This window comes from Neltuma alba, unplaced genomic scaffold (genome assembly GCF_004799145.2).
Source record: "Neltuma alba isolate B1F8T4 unplaced genomic scaffold, ASM479914v2 tig00011204_pilon, whole genome shotgun sequence".
Classification (NCBI taxonomy): domain Eukaryota; kingdom Viridiplantae; phylum Streptophyta; class Magnoliopsida; order Fabales; family Fabaceae; genus Neltuma; species Neltuma alba.
The window spans coordinates 37,049-62,757 of NW_021635928.1; the positions used below are offsets into that span (position 1 = coordinate 37,049).

General features: G+C 36.3%; 4 protein-coding genes across 7 annotated transcripts; 1 reads left to right on the top strand and 3 right to left on the bottom strand.

Moving 5' to 3' along the window:
- The first annotated feature begins 1,757 nt into the window (after positions 1–1,757).
- On the top strand, positions 1,758–25,624 carry LOC114762269 (vacuolar protein sorting-associated protein 36). 4 transcript variants are annotated; one of them, XM_028951731.1, is made up of 10 exons: positions 1,758–1,768; positions 19,901–20,565; positions 21,378–21,581; positions 22,556–22,649; positions 22,763–22,820; positions 23,003–23,072; positions 24,300–24,435; positions 24,510–24,594; positions 24,988–25,074; positions 25,315–25,624. In XM_028951731.1, the coding sequence occupies exons 2-9, from the start codon at positions 19,930–19,932 to the stop codon at positions 25,043–25,045; spliced, it is 1,341 nt and encodes a 446-aa protein (XP_028807564.1). In that variant the 5' UTR covers positions 1,758–1,768; positions 19,901–19,929; the 3' UTR covers positions 25,046–25,074; positions 25,315–25,624. The 4 variants fall into 4 exon arrangements, with proteins under 4 accessions (XP_028807564.1, XP_028807565.1, XP_028807563.1 ...); XM_028951732.1 differs by lacking the exon at positions 1,758–1,768 and having other exon boundaries at positions 19,840–20,565; positions 25,299–25,624; XM_028951730.1 differs by lacking the exon at positions 1,758–1,768 and having other exon boundaries at positions 19,840–20,565.
- On the bottom strand, positions 4,652–9,838 carry LOC114762271 (uncharacterized). Its single transcript, XM_028951734.1, has 7 exons — positions 9,232–9,838; positions 8,371–8,448; positions 7,549–7,583; positions 7,402–7,454; positions 6,345–6,440; positions 6,145–6,228; positions 4,652–4,913 (listed from the first exon to the last, which is right to left on the bottom strand). The coding sequence occupies exons 1-6, from the start codon at positions 9,700–9,702 to the stop codon at positions 6,173–6,175; spliced, it is 789 nt and encodes a 262-aa protein (XP_028807567.1). The 5' UTR covers positions 9,703–9,838; the 3' UTR covers positions 4,652–4,913; positions 6,145–6,172.
- On the bottom strand, positions 11,180–13,222 carry LOC114762272 (uncharacterized). Its single transcript, XM_028951735.1, has 2 exons — positions 12,937–13,222; positions 11,180–11,729 (listed from the first exon to the last, which is right to left on the bottom strand). Exons 1-2 carry the CDS (start codon positions 13,076–13,078, stop codon positions 11,440–11,442), a joined length of 432 nt encoding a protein of 143 aa, XP_028807568.1. The 5' UTR covers positions 13,079–13,222; the 3' UTR covers positions 11,180–11,439.
- On the bottom strand, positions 15,432–17,962 carry LOC114762274 (uncharacterized). Its single transcript, XM_028951738.1, has 3 exons — positions 17,733–17,962; positions 16,619–16,695; positions 15,432–15,808 (listed from the first exon to the last, which is right to left on the bottom strand). The coding sequence occupies exons 1-2, from the start codon at positions 17,931–17,933 to the stop codon at positions 16,639–16,641; spliced, it is 258 nt and encodes an 85-aa protein (XP_028807571.1). The 5' UTR covers positions 17,934–17,962; the 3' UTR covers positions 15,432–15,808; positions 16,619–16,638.
- Positions 25,625–25,709: the final 85 nt, after the last annotated feature.

Genomic DNA, 25,709 nt, shown 5'->3' on the forward strand with positions numbered 1-25,709 from the left:
GGAGTAGGAAACAGGAGACACTAATTGGGGTTAAAGGAGTAGGCGGTGAGGAAGTGGGCCTAGACTTGACAAGAGATGTTGGGCCGAACCAAGTGGAAAAGGAAAAAGAAGACACAAGTGGACAGAATACATGGGCCAAACAGAGTCAAACTGGGGTTGAAAATGGGAGTCTGGACAGAGCAACTGGGCCGAAGGAAACAAAAAAGGAAGAAATAGTGGATTTGGATGGGGAGGACCTTATCATGGACCGTTTCCTTGACGCATATCCAGACCAAGTCAATGACATAATAGAATGTGAGGAAGAGAAGCCACCTGACCCAAACAAGAAAAATGAAGCATTGGGTTTATTGGATGTGGAAAGAAAAAGCAGGTCACAAAGAGAAATGGGCCCAGAGGCGCAAATACAAGAAGAGTACTATGAGAAGGCTAATGAGAGCATACAGAACTCGAAGAATCTGTGAGTTCTAAAGGTTTGACTCTTTCTGGAATTGGTTTTAATGATTTTTACATGGAATGTGAGAGGAGCAGTTAGCCATGAGTTTGGCGCTGCGTTTAGAGAATTAAAAAGGAAATTTAGACCTCAAGTTGTTGTACTTGTTGAGCCTCGGTGCAGTGGTGAAAAGGCAGAAAAAATTATTAAAAAATTGGGATATAAAAAGCATGTGTTAATGGATGCCCAAAGCATGTCTGGGGGCATATGGATTTTATGGGAGGATGAGAACATTAACATTATTGTTCTGGAACAACAGAAACAATACATACATTGTGAAGTTAGCGGATTGGGGGATAGTAAATGGTGGTTCACAGCAGTGTATGCTAGCCCAAGAGAGCGGGAAAGGCGTGAACTTTGGGATCAACTAGAAAATATAGCTACTCACACACAAGGCCCATGGATGATGGCAGGGGATTTCAACGACATAATAAGTAGGGAAGAACAAAGAGGAGGAGGGGAAGTAAACATTGACAAGTGCACCAGATTCTATGAAAGAATAAGTAAGTGTAGATTAACAGAGATTGCTTCAGAAGGACCCAGGTTCACATGGAGAGGACCTATCACAGCTCACGGTAGCAGGTTATACAAAAAACTAGACAGGGCCCTCTGCAATATAGCCTGGAGGAATTATTTCAGCGAAGCTTTTGTAAGAGTGGGTCCTAGAATTCAATCGGATCACCATCCACTGCTAATCCATCTATTCACAAACAGAGGGGACAAGACCAAAAGACCTTTCAGGTTTGAAGCTATGTGGCTGCAACATGGGGATTTTAAGAATTTCCTAAAGACAAGCTGGGGGAGTAAACAGAATGTTTGGCAAGAACTTACTGAGTTAAAACCAAAGTTAGTGAGTTGGAATGAAAACACGTTTGGACATGTGGCAAAACAAAAAAAAGAATTATTGAGCAGGATTGCAGGAATACAAAGAAGGCTACAAGTCAAACACCAAGGGCACCTAGAAAGGCTGGAGGATAAACTGAAAGAGGAACTGAATATCATCCTACAGAGGGAGGAAATAATGTGGTACCAAAAAGCTAGAACTAAGTGGCTGAATGATGGAGATCGAAATACTTCTTTCTATCATACTAAAACGAACATTAGAAGAAGAAGAAACAGGGTAAGCATGTTAAAGAATGACCAGGGAGAGTGGGTGGAAGGGAAAGAGGAAACCGGAGCTTTAATGAATTCCTTTTTCAAGAACCTTTATGAAGAAGATCAAGCAGTAAGGGGGTGGCAAAAAACTACACACACCTGGCCAGCAATTTCTGAGGAAGAATGGAATAGAATCAACAGGCCACTAAGAGATGAAGAAATCAAAGAAGCAATGTTCTCTATGGGAGGGTTGAAAGCACCAGGAGATGATGGATATCCAGCGCTCTTTTTCCAAAAAAACTGGGAAACAGTGGGGAAAGATGTCTGCCGTACAGTCAAAAACATGTGGGATAATAGTGAGGCAATAAGGGAAGGCAACAAAACTCTCATATCACTCATCCCGAAGGTGGAGGCTCCAGAGAAGGTAACCCAATTCAGACCTATATCCCTATGCAATGTGGTTTATAAGTGCTTATCCAAGAGTATGGTGAAAAGATTGAAATGCATTATGACAAAAGTGGTGTCCCCCTTCCAAAGCAGCTTTGTCCCGGGGAGGAACATACATGATAATATCATTATAGTGAATGAGATGATACACTCAATGAGAAAAAAGAGAGGGAAGAAAGGATTCATGGCAATAAAAGTGGATCTTGAGAAAGCCTATGACAGAATCAGTTGGCAATTTATGGAAAAGGTGCTAATCGAACTGAAATGCCCGGATAGCTTGATAAACAAAATAATGGGCTGTGTCAATACCACAAAGACACAAATTATATGGCATGGTGAGAAGATGGAGGAATTCAAGCCCACTAGAGGACTAAGACAAGGTGATCCTCTGTCTCCTTACTTGTTTGTGCTCGGTATGGAAAAGCTCACACACCTTATACTTGATAGAGTGAGAGAGAAAAAATGGAGAGGCATGAGAGCGGGCAGGAAAGGCCCAAACATTTCTCATATGATGTTTGCAGACGACCTTGTGTTGTCTGCAGAAGCTAATACTAACCAAATTGATGTTATTTTAGATTGTTTGCAGGAATTTGGCTCAATTTCAGGACACAAAGTAAGCAATGAGAAAACACAAGTCTTCTTCTCTCCGAATGTGTCAAACCATATGAAGAGAGAAATATGCAGGAAGAGTAATTTCAGACAGGTAGAAGACATAGGACGGTACCTTGGAGCAGAGATTTCGTTCCCACGCAGAAAGAAGGAGAAATACACCAAGGTGATAGAAAAAGTTCGAAAAAAACTGAAGGGGTGGAAAGTGGAAAGTCTATCGCTGGCTGGAAGATTAACACTGGTCAATTCAGTCACAAACATGATGGCACTCTACCAGATGCAACGTGATCGAATTCCCCAGAATGTGATCGAAGTATTAGAGAAAGAACAAAGAAGATTCATATGGGGTGAAAAGGAAGAGCAGCGAAAGTGGCATGCACTCTCTTGGCAGACTCTCTGTAAAACTAAATGCAATGGGGGATCTGGGATCAAAATGCTAAAGACTATGAATGATGCACTACTATTAAAGCTACTGTGGAGGAAAACTGTCAATCCAAAGGAACTCTGGGTACAAGTACTATCTGGAAAGTACGAAGAAAGACACAGGGGAAGGGAAGGCACAAGAGCAAAACAAGGAGACTCAAGGTTATGGAAGGAGATGATAAAATTGGAACCAATATTCAACGCCAATGTTAAAGCAGAAGCAATGCAGGGAAGAATGAAGTTCAAATGGAGATTGAATAATGATAAGGAATTCACAACAGCAAGCACGTACAAGGGGCTGGCAGAGGAAAGACAGGGGCAACCGAATAGAATATGGAGAAAAATCTGGAAAATGAAAGTTCCTGAGAGAATAAGAGTGTTTATGTGGAGGGCAAGACACAAACGCCTTTTGACCAAAGAATGGTCCCAGAAATGGGATGGCAGAGGTGGATTATGCGATATCTGCAAAACTGGAAAGGAAGACATCCTACATGCTTTAAGGGATTGCCCGCATGCAGAAAGAATATGGGAAAGCATAGTACCGTTAGAGTACTGGTCACAGTTTTTTAACATGGAATGGGAGCAATGGTTCGACCAAAATGTGAATTTCAGAGGAAGATCAGAAGAAGAATTATTATGGCCGGAATATTTTGCTACAAGCTGCTGGCACATCTGGAAGTGGAGGAATTTACAGATCCATGACCCAAATACAAAGGCACCCTGGAATATGAAGAAAGTGATTGAAGAAGACCGTAGAAGCTACAGTAACAAGCAAGAAATATGGCTGGAAAGGAACAAACCTGGAGAAATAACCTTAATTAGATGGTACCCACTGGAAGCTGGATGGTGTAAATTGAACACGGATGGAGCGAGGAACAGAAGCGGACAAGCAGGATGTGGAGGAGTAGTGAGGGGAATCGAAGGAGAATGGCTGGGAGGATTCACATGCAAATTAGATTCCAGTGATGTAGAGGGAGCGGAAGTCTGGGGAATTATAGAAGGTCTCAAGCTTTGCTGGAAGCTGGGACTGAGAAGAATCCTAGTGGAATCAGACGCAGAAGGAATAATCAAGCAAATAAATAGCGAAAGGGAAATCACAGGAGATCCTATTTTAACAAAGCATATTCGAGACTTAATTCAACAACAATGGACAGTGAAATTTCATCACACTTACAGAGAAAGCAATAGATGCGCGGACAGCTTAGCCAAGATGAGCTTAAACCAGAAGGAGACATGGATACTGTGGAACACGCCGCCGAGTAATGTCATTGAGATTCTTCAGGAAGATGCAGCTGGAATAGAACTCCCGAGAGGAGTTAATATTTAGTGATGTCATCACTCTTTTTTCACCAAAAAAAAAAATAATAAAAAATGAATTGTTTCTCAACCTAGATAGATATAGAGGAATGATAGAGGGATATTCAACTCCTTTGCTAGTTAAACTAACGGGAGTTAATTAGTCATAACATGAGGAACCAAAATCCAAATCTCCATTGAAAGATGCAACGTATTTCAAATAGAATGAAGATATATGTGTGGGGGGGGGGGGGATCCCATATAACTTGGCCTAAGCTTTTGCAATCAGGATATCCAATATCTAGTCCAACTTTCTATTTGACGAATAAATTGACAAGAATTCAAATGTATAGGACTACAAAGAATCACTGTAACAATTTTAGTACAAGGTGTGACGTGAGAAACATCACAGTCAAAATATAATATCACAATTGCAATGTTACTCCAGTCACCATACTGTTTCGAAAAATGTGTTCCATTAGCACAGAAGAAGTTGCAAGATACAGTAACAATCCAACTTGCAGATCAGCATGTGTCCTTTTGTTTATTCACCCTGAAAATGGATATAAATTCCATTAAAGAATTTAGGCTATATTTGGATTGAAGAGAGTGGGGAAGAAGGAGAGGGAACCAAAACTTGCTTTAAAAGAAATGTCTAAAGGGATGTTTGGGTGGAGACAAAACTATAATTTTAAAAGTGCTTTTATCATATACAAAATAAATATGTAGAAGAATTTGTCTTGATTTGTGAAAAAGTGCTCTTCAAAAGCACTTTTGGAGTTAGGCAAACAGTTCCTAAATCGAACCTTTCTTGTCTTTTTTCTCTATTTTTTGTCAACGAGTGAGTCTATTATTATTGCTGAATATTAATATCACATTTATCAGCGACTAAGAGAGTACTTATTTATGAGCAAATTGCCGGGAGAATATCAAACCTAAACATTTTACATACGTAATGACTTATTATTGCCAGAATCCAAACCCCTTCATGATATCCGTCACAATTATTTTACAGAACAAAGTTTTTCACCTGTGAATATGGCCAAGATGTCTACCAATATACACAGCTTGTTATTGTGTTATCATAATACAATCATTACCCTATATCATGCAACTTGAATTGAATTTAATTTCTTGAACTGCTCCACTTTTCACGCCCTAAGCTTTTCTTTAATCGTGATTTAACTATGGCAATTCTAAGGTCAAAACATGATGAAGAATTAAAAATATATATACACTATCTTCGGTTCTAAACATAAGAGCTAGTTGGCAATTCAATTTGGTTCTAAATACACAAACTCAATCCACTTTGTTTTTGACATTTATCCATTTTTCCCCCAAGTAACCTATGGTTTTTTTTTTTGGTGTGTGTGGTAAGAACTTACTGTGATTTCACATGTTAAGGAGTTTCTATTAGATTATAGTTTCAATGCACATGATTAATGGGGATATTTTTGAGAAGACTATGTCCATTGATTATAAATAACTAGTTTAACTAATTTCATAAATATCCACAAATTAAATATCTAGCTTTTATATCGAGGACAGGAAGTAATATATTACTTTGAAAATTTCAAATCAAGAGATTTGTCTATTTAACTTGACATATGCCAGCAAGCTTCAAGAGATGACATGGAGTTCATGATTAACAGGCTAGGCAACTCTGCTCATCCCAACATTATTTCCAGTTTCCTTGAAAATATTTCACTGGTCATGTGCTTAGATAAACCATCTAACAGAATCAACCACAAAAGTGGGCTATAATTTGGAGTGGTAAAACCTACCAACTTGCCATAGCATAGCTTTGAGGATTCAATCTACATCTTTTATTTCTGCTTCAACATCAATTGCTCTGATAGAATCCTTTTCTGCCAAAACAGGAAAAAAGGCGCACAACAAAAATTAAGGATCTCCGCAGAGAAAAGAGCAAGGACTGAAGAAAATTGTGCTTGAAGGGCAAGGCAACAGGCCTAGTAAAGATTACCATCTTTTGAACTGGAGAAGTTACCAAATGCCTCTCCAAATGTTGCAGGTTGGTTGGAAAATTTTACTGATTCCTTTACAAACTCGTTGCCCACAACTGTTATCATGGTGAAATTCAAACAGTAAGAAACATGCACAAGCATGAATGATTTAAAACAGTTACATTTACTGTTTTTAAAATCATGGAATGTCTTTTTAAGTAGCACAAGAATTTGTTGAGGCGTCTCTATGAATCGAAAATATAGTTATCTTGTGGCAAAGAAAAGGGGTTGGTTGACATTCGGGCAGGCAGGGCAGCTACATTAAGTAGATTTTTCACTTCCTTTCACCAAACTAGAAGACCATATCAAAAGTTTACAGAATACAAACTACACATGATTTACACTTTAAAACATTTGAAGAACATTAGAGAAATTAGGTTTTGCACACAGGAAAAGAAATTCACTGTTTTCAGTGTTAGGAAACCTAAATTATACCTCAGAATTGTAATGGTGGTAGACATATCTTTACTGACAGTGGTAACCAAAACATTAGAATTCAGTAAAATGCCTAAAAAGTACGTAGAAAGTTTATGCACCAAGGCATAAGCACGTATGATTTAAAAGTAGACTACTATATTCAAGCAAAGAATAATTTACTACTCCGGTCCTACATATAAAACCCATTTTGTAGTGTAATTTACGCTACAAAATAAGTCTTATATTTAAGACTGGAAGAGTAATATGCCCATACACCACCTGTCATGTATGGCATTCTTTAAATCTTAATTTAGAAGGGAACTTGGAACAAAGACAATTCTAGCATACTGAAGTGGATTGAATTCTTTTAAGAACAAAAGTTACCAAACTAGATTTTTCAAACAGGGTAAGTAATAAACAAAAATAGGAAATGAAATCATTTAAACATGGCAAGGAAAAGTTATGCAAGAGAATAGGTGGCCACAGGTGGATTTGAGCTTCACCATCAACAGATGCCCACAGTCTAATATTGAACAGAAGTAGGGAAAGTTATAGGACAAAAAAGCCAAGTAAACGAAGAAGCCAAGACCACACCCTTACCAGAAAAAGGCAGACCACAAAAGGGGCACAGCTGCAAATCATCATTTGGAGATCTGGAAAGGATAACTGGAATGAAAAGGTGACCAGTTGGAGAAAATTATCCAAAATACAAAGTTTCCTTATTAACATGTTTCAAACAAAACTTACTTGAAAACTTGAAATGCATTTCCGCAATTGGGGCACTGCATATAGAACAAAAGATCACCAATAAATGAAGGTACAAATAACTTTAGGACAGGCTAATATTACTTTGAACATTTATAATAACTTGATAGCAAAATAATGACGCAAGACAATTACAATTATACTTGCATCCAATTTTGCTCATAAATCAAATTGCCAACAACTTTCCCGTTGGCAAATAATGAATTCAATTGTATAAAGAACTACTTTTTCAAAGGCTTCCAACGGCAAGTAATGTAAGGATAGAGAATGTGGCCCCTGGATTTGCAAAGTCATGCCCATTTTTAGTCAACTAAGATGCAGAGTGACTAAATAGTCCTTTCAATCTGATGTATTTTCAATCTTGTTCTGTTTATTCTGCTGCTTTCCTAGCATAAGGTTTTTCCTCATTGTTAATAAGTTATACTTTTCTATTATTTTAAATTAAACAAGAAATGTACTTTTCCCTTTAATTTTTTTTTAAATAAACAAACAATTGAGAAAGAAAGAAAAAGAGTTCTTTTTTATTCTAAATTTGAACCCAAGGGGAAAAAAACCATACAAAGAATAGAAGTTAATTAATTACATTTAAGATAAGGAAAGAAATCACCAACTAAAGCCTAAGGCAGCAAATCCTGAAAAAAACATCGCAATCTGAAAAATATGGCTCTAGGCAGAACCAAGAAGCTCTCCAGGGATCCAATGAAACCATAAAAATGTGGTTAAATCATTCCACTATTAACTGATCCATATATGGTGAGATAAATAGTCAAGGAACGTCATAGTGAAAAATTAAAGAAGCCTCACACTGCCTTGCATTATATCTCGGCCAGCCCACCAGAGGAAAGCACCAAGGCCTACTATTGGTACTAACACAGCAAAGATCTGCATTCAGTAAAAAAAAAAATAATAATAATAATAATAAAATAAAAAATAAAAACGATGATCAGATTCATTTACATGTACTGATTTTGGTGTAAGGGGACCATCCAAGAACAAATGAAAGTGCTTTCCCCAAGAGGAAAGACACGAGAGAACACATAACATTTACCAGAAAGAACATGGATCATTCTATTCACTAAAATATGCATCTCTATTGTTTTCACTGGCACATAACAGTAATGAGAGATTAATAAATGAAGTTAATCCCAACCTCCTGAGCAGGTGAAGCACCAAGCTAAGACCAAAATATTGATCACCAGAAATTAAAAAATATATGTTGTCTCTCAATTTAGCCAGCGTCTGCCAGGGGAAGTTACATGAAGGGCGGGATACTCTCATACTTGATTCTGCTGTCTCAAATCTGTCTTCTCTTGTCCTAAAGTGGCGTGCTATTCCGTGAACTTTGTTGTGCATAAAGTCCTTAAGTAGTGATTGTTATATCCTAAGATAGTCCAAATCTCATGGATTGCTTGCTATATTCTAAAATTCACATACCAATTTATAACTATTCAGAAAACCAACAAGGTGGATAATGATGAAAGGTACAAAAACTAGCCAAAGAGTTAGCAAAACTTATTTGCTTCTCCTTGAAGACAATTAATGGAGACATGCCAGTTCCTTAATATCAATTTTAAATCTTTCATAATAATCATGCTCAAGTATAAGCTAATTAACTATCATCACTGCAGAATTTTCGAAGGCGGGCCAAAAGGAAGAGACTCATACCCAAATGGAGACAATGGCATCTAAAATCCAGCCAAGCTGTCCAGTCATTGACAGATATGCTAATCCAATGGCTAGAGCAAGATTCCCAAAAATTTTAGCAGAAGCTCCGCTCTCAGTTTCGTCACCATCTTTGTAGCCAAAACCCTGACTACTCTTCACCAAAACCACTCTCTTATTTCCCTTCCCCTTACGCCCCTTCTCATTCAACAAAACCCCATTCCTAAACCCGCTCCCTCCAAAGAGAGACAAACTCTCCCTGCTTGCTCTCAACTTGAAACTCCTCGGGCGAAAAGAAGGAACTCTAGTTTCCAATGGAAAGAAAGACAAAGCTGGTTTCTTGAATCTATGGTCACGGAAGGAAATGGGCTCGGAAGTCGAGAATTTGATGATGTAAATTTGGAAAGGTGAAGTGTTCATGGGAAAATTTAGTGTAGAGGATCTTAGATGAACGTAACCTGGAGATGTCAGCATGACCACCGCAACATTCGCTGAGAAGAAGATTTTCTTCCGGCAGTCTGAGCTTTCCTTCTCATACTGATCTTGGCCTCTTTGCCGCCCCGCCACGTAGGATTCTTATTTCTAGATGCTACTCTGTGATGATGGGGCATGGCTATTTTGGATAGAGAATCAACCAATAGATAAGATATTTGTTGTTAATTTAAATAGACTAAAAAAATGTTTGGAAAACTATAAAAAAAATATTTTTCTGCAAATCAGAACAAACCTTTTCATATGTTTACTTCGTATATCGTAAAATCATTTTAAAATTATGGTTTTATTTCCATCCAACCACTTCTAATTAGCACAGAGAAATTAGCAATTTACTCTATTTGTGAACAGTGCAAGTTCAATGAGGACTAAACAACTATATTGAGTTTAAACCTTAATGGTTTTTTTGTTCTGCAATTTTTATATTATTTTTATGCTCCCGAAGTTTATAATTAACAAGTTTTATTGTTTTTTAAAAAAATTAAATCATAAAAATTAGTATTTACATCTCAGAGTTTAGCTTCATAAAACCTTGATGGAAGGAGAATTTTTAGAAACCTGTTAAAAAGAGATATCCCGGATAAGAGGGAAATCATTAGCATAGAATCAACCATCAATCATGCCAATCAAAAGAAGAGGACTGTTTTTTTTTTTTATAACTAAAACATAAGTATCCTTCTATTAGAAGCAATTCTATTTAAGACACTATCAGAAACTAAATGTAAACATCTCTCTCAGCAAAAAATCTTAATTCGCCACATTATAAGGATTAACTCCTTCTACTAGATCTAACTCTTGTTAGTTAAAGAAGAGGACTGCTTGCAGAGACTATCACAGGAAAACATAGGACCAGGCACTGGGTGGCCGATGATGACGACGCCAAGGAGGATCGATGACGATATGAAGTAACATACCCCTTCTGATTTTTTTTTTTTTAGTTAAGTTAATATTAGAATTTTTTACAATTTTTCAATCATTAAGGTATCAGAGCCTCTCTTCGATTATAGTGCCACGGAAGACTCGATCTTCCAATCGCATTGCTGGTGCTTCAGAAAGCCCTGATCGAAACTACGGACCCTCACATAAACCAGAGCACACAGAACATTGGTGATAACTGATATGCAAATTGCTGCCCGTCAAGAGGGGGAAATGATAGCTAAGCTTTTCTTAGTCACTCTTAACAGCAAGCATCCTGCTTCCAATGGTAACGGTAACAACGGCAATGACAATGGCTCTACTTCCAGCAATCCTCGCATTCCTCAGTTTGGCTCTTTTTCTGAGCTTCAAGCATAGTCGCGCGGAGCTGTCCTAGTTTGATGGTTCTGGTTTTTGGGGGGTGGACGTTAGCGCTCAACATGCCAATTGCCACTTGGGGTTAGCTTAAGTGGTAAATATAGGTTAAAATATAAAAAGAATTCAAAAATCCCAACTACTCTGGTTTGAAGAAAGAAAGCGTGGGTCAAGTTGGAATATCAGATCGTTGAAGCTTAAATATAAGAAATGATCATCATTCATCACATATGCCAAGATTGAACTGAATCTAGCAACTTCACCTATTTCCCCCTCAAGCTGCCCAAGGGTTCATGACAGGAATTCGACACAGGCAAATAGGTTTTTTTTTTTTTTTTGGGGGGGGGGGTTGGAAAAACATACTGCCCAGCTTTTGTTTGCATTAACATTCTATATTAAACCACCGAATTCTCATATTCAAAATCTATTTTAAAGCCGTGACCTAATAAAAACTCTTCTTCCATTCTTCTTCATAATATCTACTCTCTTGAGGTCATCATCTGATGGTTTCTTTCGAGGCTGAGATCCACCCGCACATTTGGGTGATGTTTCATGCCGCTGCTTAAGATTGTTCACATGTTCCTCCACTTCCTGCATCTTCATTTGAAATGGGATGTTCTTTGCAACTTTAACATCAGGTATTTTTTTGGCCTTCAATGATGTTGACAAGGCCACATCCATTAATCCTTCTTGCATCGTCCTGTGTGCATGCTTCTTACCTGCCATACTCAACGAGATGAAAAACGGACTTTAGAGATGCAACTCGCACTCGACAACAAACTAGTTCACATAAATGTTCTTCGGTCAGTCAATTACGAGCTCTCATACCATAACCAGAGTGAATGAATTTAAAAGTAAACATATGCACAGATTAGATACATAGCACTTTAAGATCTTAACTTCACCTATAACCCAAGATAAAAATATCAGTAAATCTTGCCCCCTTTATGCTGCTGTAATGATGCCAAAAAAGATATAATAGGATTCGCCAGACAGCTAGATAACAAGATTTAAGTCGAGAAGCGAATTACGGACCACCATATTCAAGTACAGATGCTTTTGTTTAGTCGCTTTACCCTCAACTTGCACTACCTTCGAAGGTGACGGGCAGTGCATGGAAAAGTGGTCATACATCACAGAGAAATTACCTTTTTACATTAGCGATTTAAAGACTGGAAAATGAGGCTCCAAATTTTTAGCCGGCTCAAATGGAAGGTTAAATAGAGATTTCTAAAATATCATTGAAGATGCAAAGTGAGAAATGACACAATTGGTTTGCCCAGCAAGATGGCTTACCAAAAGTCAAGTTGCAAGAGAGTAATGCATCGTTAAACAATTCAGGTGAAAAGAGAACGAGGCACTCTGAACTCTCATACCCATCCACTGAATTTTTTTACTTTTCTTCAGACAGTGAGATGCTCAGGAGTGTTCGGGTGTGCACTATAACACAGCACTAAGGAACCATGAATCATGAAGGAGGAACTACCTTTTCCCTCACCTGTGTTAGCAGCAATAGTATAAAAAGAGATGCCTTAAAACAATTGAGGCTTCAATAGATTTTCATTTTAGCTATCTGTTAGTTTCCATGTAAGTAAAAATATGGCAAATGTGTCACCCAAAAAAAAGGGGGCAAATATACATGTTCCAGAAGTCCCAGTATTAAGCCAAAAACTTTTAGGCATTAAACCATGTAAGAGTGCGATTCATGGAGCATATAATTAAGGTACGGAATAATTCACACCCCCAAATTTCAGTTCCTCGATAACATAACGTCTTCCCACAAAATAAATTTATAATCACCGGCTAACTTCTCATATTCCAGCTACCCTACTATTTTCCCATGTATCAAGGCCGAAGAGCAACGTCGTAAATTTTAAGACATAGCACCATAACTTGTGGGAGTTTCAAGGAAAAAGGTAATAATACCAGGGATGAGTATGCGAGAGGCGTCGACAGCGGAATCCACAGCAAACTTGACGACGCGTGCGAAGATTTGGCCTGCCTTGTAGCGGAGGTCAAAATCAGGCACGCTGATACGTGCTTCGTTAATTCTCATGGCATCAACCATTCCAGCGGCGGTGGTTTCAAGCCCGAATATTGCGGATTCCGATCGGCGTCGAGGAACGAAGCACCAGAGTCGGTAATTTGAAGCAAGCGTATGCTCCACGATGACACTGCTAATCGGATATTTGATGATAAGCAAGGACAGTCAATTTTGTACCCGCTGAATGTAACAATTACACCTTGGGACCCAAAAAAAGAAGAGCTATACCCATTTTCTAATAAAATAAATAAGGGAAAAATTACGTACAGGTCCCACAGAAAGTAATTTATTACTCTGAGGTCCCACAAAATGTCAAAATCAGTGACAGGTCCCAAGGGACTCAGAGTAATATTTTTGATTTGTAAAATGACATTACTGCCCCTCATATTCCAGATTCACATTTGCTCTGTCATTGCGATTTACAACCTCAGCAGCGACTATTAACAACCCAATGAGAGGGAGTTAACAACCCTAGCAGTATCCGTTAACAACTTACTTTATAGAATCATATAACCTCTATATAAGAGTAAATTATAACCAAATAGTATAATACAACAACTTTAACACTAAAATGGGAAGCTTTTTGATATCATTAAGAATTTTAACTAGATCCAATAGGATTATAGTAATATTTTAATGCGAAGATCTATTTACAACCTCAACAGCGACTATTAACAATCGAATGAGAGGGCATTAACAACCTAAGCACTATCCGTTAACAACTTACTTTATAGAATTATATAATCTCCACATAAGAGTAAATTATAATCAAATAGTATAATACAACAACTTTAACACTAAAATGGGAAGCTTTTTGATATCATTAAGAATTTTAACTACACCCAATAGGATTATAGCAACATTTTAATGCGAAAATCCATTTACAACCTCAACAGTAAGTATTAATAACCTAAGGAGAACTGTTAACAACCTTATCAGTGTCTGTTAACAACTAACTTTATCGGATAATATAACTTCTAACTATAACTAACTAAATTATAACTAAATAGTCTTAAAGTTAATCTTATATAGTTGTTAGAGGTTACATTATCCTATAAAGTCAGTTGTTAACAATACTGTCTAAATTGTCAACAGTTCTCTTTGGGTTATTAATACTCACATTGAGGTTGTAAATGGATCTTCGCATTAAAATGTTGCTATAATCCTATTGGGTTTAGTTAAAATTCTTAATGATATCAAAAAGCTTCCCATTTTAGTGTTAAAGTTGTTGTATTATACTATTTGGTTATAATTTATGCTTATATGGAGGTTATATGATTCTATAAAGTAAGTTGTTAACGGATACTGCTTAGGTTGTTAATGTCCTCTCATTCGATTGTTAATAGTCGCTGTTGAGATTATAAATGGATCTTCGCATTAAAATATTACTATAATCCTATTGGATCTAGTTAAAATTCTTAATGATATCAAAAAGCTTCCCATTTTAGTGTTAAAGTTGTTGTATTATACTATTTGGTTATAATTTACTCTTATGTGGAGGTTATATGATTCTATAAAGTAAGTTGTTAACGGATACTGCTAGGGTTGTTAATGCCCTCTCATTGGGTTATTAATAGTCGCTGCTGAGGTTGTAAATCGCAATGACAGAGCAAATGTGAATCTGGAATATGAAGGGCAGTAATGTCATTTTACAAATCAAAAATATTACCCTGAGGTCCCTTGGGACCTGTCACTGATTTTGACATTTTGTGGGACCTCAGAGTAATAAATTGCTTCTGTGGGACCTGTACGTAATTTTCCCAATAAATAATTCTGTACCCTAAAAAATAAATAATTTTGTTAACATTAATTATTAATAAAAATTTGTGTATTATACAAACATATATATATAAGTAAGTAATCAAATAAATTGTAATAAAAATAATTAATTTAATAAATAATCTATATTATTAACTATTTATACATGCTTATTCGTGGAAAGTGCTAAAAACCATAAAACCCAACATATAATTGATGTTCAAAAAGTAAAGCAGCATAGCTTCCTCATCTTTTGGAATGAATTATAATTTTTTTATTTTTTGAAATTATAACTTCTCACTTCCAGCCAACAAAATGACGAAAGAAATAAAGAAATTTTAACAATTTTTTAGTACAAAAGTGAGGTGGTACAGCCTAAAAACCACTCCTATTTGAATTAGAATGGGGAAATTAATTTGGTATCAGGGTGAATTTATCAAGCTGACAAGTTAGCTAGATATGCCTCATAATATAGAAAATTTCTTTTACTCTTTTTATCAGCAACCCCATTATACAGTTTGCCTCTTAATGAAATTCAGTATTTCCATATAAAAAAAAAATTAACAGAAAGCACCCGGAGTCAGTACATTTACGTCACTCATAAATAATAAAATGCAAATTTGAAATTTTTGAAAATATTTTTGCAGTGCGAAACTCATCAAGCATTTAATCGAAGCGGTACATAAATTTTTTTTCAAAAAAAAAAAAGGAGTTAAAACGCAACCTTATCCTCATTCTCTAAAGAGTTGAGTAGCACTGGTAGGGTATCAGGTCCATTCTGAAGGACGCCATATTGTATATCTGCCTGCTAATCATCTCATATTTATGTTTGTATGTAACCGTAACAGATTAGTTATTATTGACTAGAAAACCTAAAGTACGAACACATTTGTACATATGAACAGGGTTTAACTTTTAATTAACACGTCCTTCATGAAATCCATAGGCTGATGTTCTGCAACAAAATCATCTTAAGGGCCTGGGTATAAGTGATGCCCACAAATTAAAATTCAAGAGAAATATCATAAGATAACCAAACAAGAGAGACAAAGTAAGCACATGATTCTGTATAAGACGCCATCCAATACCAAAAATTAAGAAGGTCAAACAATGGGGGAAAACATAAATTTGGATCATGCTCCCACTTGTCTTCCCCATTAAATTGGCAGTTAACATAAGTATTTAACCACCCTCACAGAAACAAACAAATATGATTATTGCATCAATCAATCCCATGAAAAGTTTCAAAACATTACATCCAACAAATCTAGATCCGTTTCTAAAGACATATGAGCTAATCAGAATCAGATAGCAAAACAGATAACACACTCCTTGGCTATGGCAAGAAATAAAGGAGCCTAAGAAGCGTAAAGGGGGGGCTGCAACTAAGACGAACACTGCCCGCGTTGCCACAGAAGAATCCATACGATCAGTGCAGTTTTACTGATTAAAGGCAAACATTAGAGACCATGGCTAAATGTCAATAACCGTTTAACCTCAACTTCTAACAGTTCAGGCCTTCAGGGGGCGAAAAGGTCAAGGAAAATATACAAGGTTCAAAACGTATGAGGAGGCAGTGTATGAGTAAGCATTGGTAAGGAGGGAGAGCCATATACTTGAAAAATTGATATTGTTAAGCTAGATTAGCAGCATATTTTTAACCAGGGAGTAATAAAATCTTAAAACATGTTCAATCAAGACAATAGCAAATATTTATAGCCTAAACTAAAATAAGAAGATGGGCGCAGACAGAGACTGCAGTGCTGACCAACAATCATTAGAAATCTAAATTATCCCAAATCTTACCACTGGCAAGACAAATCCTTTTATAGAGAGAGCCCAGCAAAAAGCAACTCCAATTCCCGCTCCTGTTCTGCAGTTCTCTGACATATTTTTTGAAAAAGGGGTTGGTAAGCACTCTCGCTGAAAACCGATTCATATGGAAGGAAAGGAAAAGAGAAAAAATGGAAACACTCTAATCTCTCACTCACAGCAAGAATCTCGCCACAAACAAGAGAATAGCCCAAGAGAATCTCTGGAATAATTTTACTGGAATGTTATTTTACTCACAACTTGCTAAACAGGGAAGCAAGCAATATATAATGACTCTGCTAACAAGAAAATAATTGACTCTCCCTATATTCTCGGATACAATGAAATGGGAAATATGGAAAGACTCATACTGATTCACGACTGACTAACTTGTCCACTTATTCTGCCAACAGACTTCATAAACATAAAAAACTGAATTAAAATAATCAAATAAAATAAGACCAGGTCAACATGTTGAACTGAAACCCTCTTATGTCGCCTCTAATAAGTCACGCCCCATTTGTTAGGAGTCTTATCAGGGGTTTGGGTAGAACCTAGTTAATCGCACATTCCTCACTTATACTAATTGTCAAATATAACCATAAAACACATCATACACTATATTACACGAGCTTCAGTCATGCTGAAGAAAAAATATATGCCATTTAGCTAAATTAATGAACAAGTAATTTAAGAATATAGCCTATATAACAAGTGTCAAAGATAATTAAGCCCAAAATGTAAAATCAATTTGCTAGCATTTAAAGTGGACATGCAAACAAACATCTAAATTGGTATAATCTTCAGAATAAGGTACACGATACACCAATTATAAATCAAAACATGAGCAAAAATTTTCATTTGCCCTGTAATTCTTACTTTTAATCTATTCTAATTTCTATTTCAAAACCTAGCAAGCTACATCATTACATCTCCCTCCCGAAGATTACAAGTAGAAGAAAATGTTATATCTGGACATTGACTTAAATCTGTGTTGCTTTTCTTCTAATCTAATCTGTTTGCTAATTTCTCAAAACACGATAATCAATACCAGTATATATGATTAAAAGACATCAAATGCCAACCAACAGAATCCAAATGGACCTACCTGAATTGCTATAAGTTGCAGGATTTTATTAAGAACCCTCATGCGATGCGCAACATATGTACTCTTTGCAGGAAGTTGGTTCATTCTTCTTATTTCTTCATGAACTGCAGCCTGCTTTTGTTCACTCCACATCTGTTTCTGTGGTGTGGGCTGATAAGTGGCTTCATCCTCGATCATCGGATCAAGGGTATTACTACCCATTAATTGCTCAAAGGAATCCACTTTTACACCTAATGCACAAAAAAATTAATTAATTAACAACAACAATCACATCAAATAAACAAATATTCAAGAAACCCCTCTAAAAGCAGGAAATTTGACTTCAAGTAATTAGGAAAGAATTGTTTAACTACAATAAACCCCATATATAGGGGAAGCAAAGCACTTAAATTCCAATTTGGACATGCGAGCCACACTTGCACAAACCAACAGGTGTGTTTTCCGCAATCAACACACTTTCATCTTCATGATAATATTAATAATCAGCCTAAGAAACCAAAAGCTCTGATGCTCTCCCAAAGAAATTGACCAAAAGTAATAGTGGCAATGCTAAGCCAGCATGACTAGTTGTACAGTAAAGCATTGGTATTTAATTTTCAATACCATTCCCCCGTGGCCCCAAGGAAAGGGAAAAAAATAGTATAGAAGGGAAGAACTCGTGCAAGTTACAGCAAAAGAATATCCTCATGAAGGAAACGATTTATAGGATCAGTATGTAGAACAGTAAAGAGAAATTAGAGCAGTAGAAAACAAAATTCAAGGAGGAAGCTTTCAAAAGCTGTTTGATTCTTACCGGAACGGCTTTGACGTCAGGGAAGAGGGAACAACGGTTGGCCTTGGTAATATGCCGCTGTGTCCGAGGATTGCCCCGAAGCATATGGGTAACCCGAGACTGAACGCAGGATCTTAGAAGACCAGTTATAATGGGGTGTTTGGATGAAGTTTAAAAATATTAATTCGAGATAAAACTTCCATTAATTTTAAAATTTTAAAATTATGTTTTGATTTTCAACCAGAGGGATGAATTTAAAACTTTTAAATTATAAAAACATATTTGAAAATTAAGATATAGCAACAACAATTCTTATCTTATTAGATGAGGTCGATAATCACATGACACCATTATACTCTGTTAACAACCAATCCTTAAAAATTAAAATAAAGCATAAGAATTAATAGATTGATTTTTGAAAATATAATTCCGAATGATTAGTATTCTATAATTATATTGATTTTAATTTAATCTTTTCTTAGCCAATAATTGAATTATATTAATTTATTTTTTGCCATAATTGAATTGTATTAATTAGATTCATACTGAAGTTATATTTATCTTCTTTTTTTTGGTCAATAAAGTCATATTTATCTTGTATTAAACAAAATTAAATGTAAAAATAAAAGTTAAAACACCATGACAATCATCATTTAATACTAATAATTTTAATATTAAATGATTAAAAATATACTTTTTAAAATTAAAAAATCAAGTTAAAACCTTATACTTCAAATATATACTTTTGTCTTCATAAATTTACATTTGAAATTTGCTAATTTGTTCCTTAAAAGATTCTTAAAAAAAATCATTACTAATTTACTACTGTAATGTGATCTTATTTATTCTGCATATTACAGTGAGCAATAAATATTACTTATCTATACTAAATATTTTTATGCTATAGCTAGTAAAAAAAAAAAAAAATTTCTATGGTTGGAAAAAAAAACATTTTTTATAAGTAGTAGATACAACCCACCATCGTGGGATTTTGGTAATTTAAAATGTTTTTTTCTGTCTTTTTTTCACAAATATAATTGTATTTTTTTTTGTCCAAATTAAAAGATTTAAAAACTATTCAGATTGTTAATATAAAACTTATTTAACTAATTTAATTAGATTAAAAAAATTAAAAAAATAGTTAATTATAAAAAATACATTCTTAATATCTACTTTTTTTCTTATTTAATTATAATTAAGAAAATTTTAATAAATATAATTTTAAAAAATTAATAAATATGATAACTAAATTTTATATTTAGATTATCATTACTTAGAATGTTATATTATTATATTAAGTACGGGAGGACTAGTACTATCGCATGGTCGTCTTCTTTAGATGGTGGAAGGAAAAAGATCGTCTTCCTAAGAATTTGCAGTGGAAACTGCGAACGACAAATCTTGTTGCCAACCAGCAACTATTCCATGTCCGGACACTGCTTGCTGGCGGTGGAGCTCACCGGCAGTGGCCGACCAGTGCTTCTCCCTAACGAAATCGAATGCTACCTCCTCTCCGCTGTTGATCTTCTTTGCGAAGATGACCCCTCCAGTTCCTTTCATCATCTCAAATCGGGCATCCTCATCCTCACCACCCACCGTTTGCTGTGGCTACTTGATTCCGCCACCGCCACTGGAGGCTCCGCCTTCGCAATTCCCCTAGGCGCAATCTCCCACATTTTCACTCCTAAGAAATCTCTTAAATCCATGTTTGCTTCCCCAAGGGTCCGTTTCCAGCTCTCTTTGTCGTCAGATGGCCGGGTTACTGACTCGGGTATGATATCCAAGTCGGTGGTGGTGACGATCGTCATGAGAGGCAAGGGGGACAGTGATGTATTCCTGTCGAAGTTTTGGGAGAGTTGGCGGGCGAGGGCATGGGAGCTGCAGAGTGAGCCGAGTTCAAGCTCTGTTTCAGGTTCGAATACTTCTTCCAGCGGGATGTTTTCAAGTGATGGGACCTTGAGGATGGTGGGTGTGTCCGGAATATTGAGGAAGGAGCAGGAAAGTTGGGAGAGTACAGATAGAAGCTTGCAGGAAGCTTTCCACAATTTGAATGCTCTCATGGTAATACGTCCATGTATGCTCTAAATATCCGACAATCTATTGCGAGAACTCTGAAAGAAACGGTGCATTATGTTGAGTCTTTAGTGGTAGTAGTTTATGAGCACAGTGGCGGGTTCTATTGAACATCAAAGAGAGAAATGAGTCGAGTTTTATTGTGCACCAAAACTAAGGTTTGCTGTAGTTTATGGGGAGTACCTTAGACTTTTGGTTGATGTATGCCTCAGAATACTCCCATGTCTCTGTTGTCTCTTTTTATTAAAATCATTGTGGCTTCACTTGGATACAACTTCAAAAACAAAAACTTAGATTTGTTACTACAATATTCATGCTGACAGCTCTACATGTTGATAATTCTGGGAAAGGTATCCTAAAATCCTTCCTCCTCTGCCACCTCTATAAGTGGTTCCGAAATCCTACCTTCATTTTTCTGTAATGTACTTGGTCTCATGGTATGCATTAGAAGTTGTTCCTTTGTCTATCAACTCACTGAGCAAGTATTCCTTTTTCCTTTTTTTGGATTGATCAAGAAAAAAAATTAAGACAGTCTGATTATTAAAAGCAAGTCAGATTATTCATTCAATATATTTTCTAATTCCTCATGCAAAAAGTAATTTTTCCTTTAATTGTATTGCTAAGCTTGTCAGCTGGGTTTACCTTAATGTTGTTTGAACAGATGTCACCTTTCCCCTAGTTGATTGTGGCAGTATTGCAGTTTGGTCTACCAATAGCTGTGTAGTTAATTTATTTATTGATTAACTTGTCGTGTTTTGGGTTTTTAAGTAAGTTGTTTTGGCTTGATGTTGGGATTACAGAGCAAGGCTAAAGAGATGGTGACACTAGCGGAGAAAATGAGGCTGAAACTTTTGTCTGGTTCAAATTCTCAAACCAATGAAACAAATGATGAGGAGATGGGTTCAAAGGAAGAGATGCAAGATTGGTTATTGAGTGTTGGTATTATATCCCCCGTTACCAAAGAGTCTGCTGGTGCTTTGTATCATCAGCAGTTATCTCGCCAGGTTCTTGTCCTTTTTTTTTTTTTTTTAATTAATTCAGTCAGATCTTGTTGGTTGTCAAATAAAGAGCCTGCAACTTCACGGATGTTCTTTTTAAGAATGGTTTATTGTTTTGTCCAAGCATTTTGAAGATTGATTTTAGTTGAATGGATGAGAGCAATGGATTCGACCATGGAGCCTTATGTTACTAGTTTGTTTACTATATGAATTTCAAGGTGATGGTTGAAGGTTTGAGACCAAAGGGGGGGGGAAAAAAGAACTCAACATAATTCCAAGCCCTTGATCGAAAGATGACATGTTACTTTTGTTTATGCGAAAAGAAATCATTTTCCCCCAGTCAATCACATAAGTGTAAGATCAATTTTAAAGCGCCCAAGTGTTCTTGATACCTGTGGAAACGGTAAAATCACTTGTTCAGTAGTTTTTGAATCTTCTTCTCCAATCACTCAGGAAAATACTTTCTTTGAAAACTTTCTTGACATGTCATTCTTTATATTTTTTCTGGACCATTCGTATTTACATAGTCCTTCCTTTAAAATGATTTACACTTTGGTTTAGCAATATAGTTCTAATTATGTGAAGAGAATCAAGGTTGGAAGACAAGCTATGTACTTTTCTGCTTTTAGGGGTTATGAAGATCTTTGTTGGTGTGGAGATGTAAAACTGTAGTATGTTGATTGGAATCTTGTGCAAGGCTTAAGCTCATGAAAATCTCTCTCTTCTATTTTTTTTTTTTTGGTCGTTGGAATGGATTTTTAGGTTTTTAACTTCATATGGTTGTCTTACTTTTGTTTTGGCTTTCTCATTGTGTGTGCTCATGAATTGGCATGTTTTCATCATTATGTAGAAGTGACAAAGGCTTTTTACATTCTAAGTGCTTTTTAATGCTACAGTATTAACTGTTGTTCTTGACTCAGATTTCTCTCTCACATTTTTATGTAGTTTTATAATAGTAATTTTTCCTTGCTAATTCACAGTTGGCAGATTTTGTTAAAATTCCACTTGAAAGAGCTGGAGGAATGATCAACCTCATTGATATCTATTGCCTCTTCAATCGTGCTCGTGGCACAGGTGTTGATCAACATCCCTACATTTTGTATTTCTTGGGAAAATGATAGCCTTTCGTTTGTTGGCAAAAATTGTCTATACCTCCCTTTTGGTTGGCTGATTTGCTTTTTGTGCAGAATTGATCTCACCTGATGACTTGTTGCAAGCTTGTATGCTTTGGGAAAAATTTGATGTGTACGTATAACGTTGTTTTTTTTTTTTTTAACCTGTGTATTGGTGTATTTGTTTATTAGTTTCGTAGGGCAAACATTGCAAGTAAGTCAGATGAAATTGTACTTCCAGGAGTTCTACTTTGTTCAAGATGATCCCTTTTCTGGATGTATTTTGTACATTAACTATCTCATTGATTCTTTCAGCCCAGTGCTACTACGGAAGTTTGATAGTGGAGTCATGGTAATACAGAATAAGTCCCATAGCGATGAGGAGGTGAGTTTTTCTATCTGTTATCTTTATTGTTTTTCAATAATTTTTGATTCATTTTTAGTTGATTTCTCTCTTTTGAGTGGAGTCAATATAGGATATGATGTGTTGGCCAAAAAAAACAAAAAAATAAGTTGTAATGTTGTGATTTCTTTTGGAAAAAAAAATCTTCCGAGTCATCTTCTGGAAGTGATGTTAGGAAATTCTATTTGCATATTACTGGATAAAGCTCAGAGATCATTATGGTAAAAGAGTATGTACTTGTGCAAGTTATTTCATATTGACTTAAGTATTGATTTGTAAAATATTTAGTTGTCTAAACGGGTCTACTGCAGAACCATAAACCTGCTTTCCTCTGTTCCTCCCCTTCCCTTTAAGGTATTAGGTATTTTAAGTTCAATAATGAGGATAATAAAAATATTAGAAGAATAGACCAAAGGTTAGGACTGAAACTCGATTACTCACTATCTTTGCCCCTTCTCCCTCCCTGTTGTTTGTTGCATACGCTGTAGGAATAGAAAGGGAATTTTTCAGAGCCTCCATTAGGTTAGAAAACTTAAATGGAGTTAGTTATGGATCATTTTAATGAACACTCACTTTTGTGCCTTCGGGCTTTTTTCTCCTTTACCCTCTGCAAAGTAGCTTTTTGCCCTTCCACCTAGTATGCATCGTCCATGAGCTCTTTGAGGTACTTGGGCTTCATCAAATGAACATCTGCTTTCACTTCATCTTTTAGCCCATTCAAGAACATACGAATCAGTGATTCTTCAGGTACGCCTGATAGGGTTGCTGAAAAGAGTTCAAACTTTTCCCTAAATTCCGTCACAAACCCAACTTGCTTCAACTCTGATCCTTTTGTAATTATCTCCACTTTTGCTGGAATGGAATAGATCAATCACTGCTTCCTTGAAATTTTCTAGTCCCAAATCATCCACTTACCAGCTGCCTGCTGTCCTCGAAAACTATCTCTGACCTACCAGCCTCCGTTGAATTAATGGGCTGTGGCCATCCCCGGGGCCCAATCCCTGCTGCTTATTGTTATGTTCAGGTTTGGGCTCCCTCCTCTTGTATACTTAGCCTGCTTTACTGTTGAGCCCATCACTGTCACGATTGACACCCTAGTCCAGCTGACATGTTTACATTTACCTGTGTTGTGATTTCAACTAACTGATGCTTTCTTTCAAGGGGGTGATTGTTAAATCAAACTTATGTAGCTAAGTCTGCGGCATGTAGGTTTTTGCTAAAATCAGAATGCTTGTTCTGAAGCCTGATGCTCTTCGAGCTGGGATAAGTGCCAGTGATGCTGCAAGGACACTGGGAGTTGCCCCAGCAATGGCAAAGGAGCATCTCCTTACTGCTGAGAGCAAGGGTATACGGCTGTTCAACTCTTCAATATTTTTGTGGACTTAACCATGGACTGATAAAATGTCGTATTGTTTTCAGGTTTACTGTGCAGGGATATAAGCCCTGATGGGTTTCGCTTTTATATTAATTTATTCTCTGATATCATTCAAGATGACATGTATTTGTAAGTAAACTCTCTATACTTGATCGATGAATTGAACTTGACTAATTGATACCCCCCCCCAAAAAAAAAAAAAAAAAAGAAGGATAAAAGTCTTAAGTTAAATACTGTGTGATGTTAATTGGCACGTATTTACTGATCCTTGTTTACTATTCCTGAACTTCTCATTTTCAGCTGTCTTACATTTGGTTATTTCGAAAATTATAAATATATAATCATTTAACTCCTTCACATCAAGTACTTAAAATTTTCATTTTCCCTGGCCTTTTCTTGAACATATGTAGTAGAATCATCAAAATGTTGAGTTGAGCTTTACATTCGACCAAAAAAGGGTTCTTACATTCATACCCAGGAAGTTTTGTAATAATGAAGCATTTCTTGCTTGCATTTATGCAGAGTGAAAGACAATGGAATTTATGCCTCATGGGTAAGGGCAAGCCATGCTCGTGGCTAATAAATGATAGCTTCTTTTTGGCAAAGAAGGTAATGCATATTCAGGCCCTCGTTTTTGTAGTAATATAATAGGACTCCTACATTCTAATATTAGCCTCCTTCAGAAAATTTATGTGCCACTTTAGTAATTGAAAGTTTGATTTCGGCCCCTTTTTCTCCTCCCTTGAGCACCAGAGAATTATGCTTTGCAGAAATAAGTGGTTCTAAAATCTGGAGAGTTTTGAGGTCAGTTTTTGAGAAATAAAAGTTGACAGGATTGAGTGACTGCAGTTGCAGAGTTTACATTCCAGGATTGAGCTGACAGAATTAATGCATACCCAAGTTACTTCCCAATCTAGTTAATGCTTGCAAATCCAGATCCGGAAGGCTGAAGAGGTTGGGGTAAGAGTTTTGATATTGATTGCACCCTCCTCCATGTTGTACATTTGATTCTTGTTCAGTTACAGATATTTTCACCTTTATTGCAATTCAGAAACATCAATTTGTCTATTGCACATGCGATTCAGAAACATAAATATGTGCTTGGCTAATTTTAGTCCCCAAATGTTACATCTCAATGAGCTGAAACAATGCTATTAGAGATATTTAAAACAACACTTTTAAGGAAAGGAGAAAAGTTTTTGCTAAGAGCTGCTTTGATGTTTTTTAGCATTGGTTATATAATT

Bases quoted from the DNA above. Each gene is read 5' to 3' on its own strand.
- LOC114762272 (XM_028951735.1), bottom strand. From the start codon at position 13,078: ATGGTTGATGCCATGAGAATTAACGAAGCACGTATCAGCGTGCCTGAT. The intron at 11,730-12,936 runs GTATTATTACCT...TGAGTATGGCAG, and splicing joins CTCTCGCATACTCATCCCTG to GTAAGAAGCATGCACACAGG.
- LOC114762271 (XM_028951734.1), bottom strand. From the start codon at position 9,702: ATGCTGACATCTCCAGGTTACGTTCATCTAAGATCCTCTACACTAAAT. The intron at 7,584-8,370 runs GTGAGGCTTCTT...TTCTATATGCAG, and splicing joins GAGATATAATGCAAGGCAGT to TGCCCCAATTGCGGAAATGC. The intron at 6,441-7,401 runs GTAAGGGTGTGG...CCATGATAACAG, and splicing joins TTGTGGTCTGCCTTTTTCTG to TTGTGGGCAACGAGTTTGTA.
- LOC114762269 (XM_028951731.1), top strand. From the start codon at position 19,930: ATGTCCGGACACTGCTTGCTGGCGGTGGAGCTCACCGGCAGTGGCCGA. The intron at 21,582-22,555 runs GTTCTTGTCCTT...GCTAATTCACAG, and splicing joins ATCAGCAGTTATCTCGCCAG to TTGGCAGATTTTGTTAAAAT. The intron at 22,650-22,762 runs GTGTTGATCAAC...CTTTTTGTGCAG, and splicing joins CAATCGTGCTCGTGGCACAG to AATTGATCTCACCTGATGAC.
- LOC114762274 (XM_028951738.1), bottom strand. From the start codon at position 17,933: ATGGGTAGTAATACCCTTGATCCGATGATCGAGGATGAAGCCACTTAT. The intron at 16,696-17,732 runs GTAGGTCCATTT...AAAATATGTCAG, and splicing joins TGCAACTTATAGCAATTCAG to AGAACTGCAGAACAGGAGCG.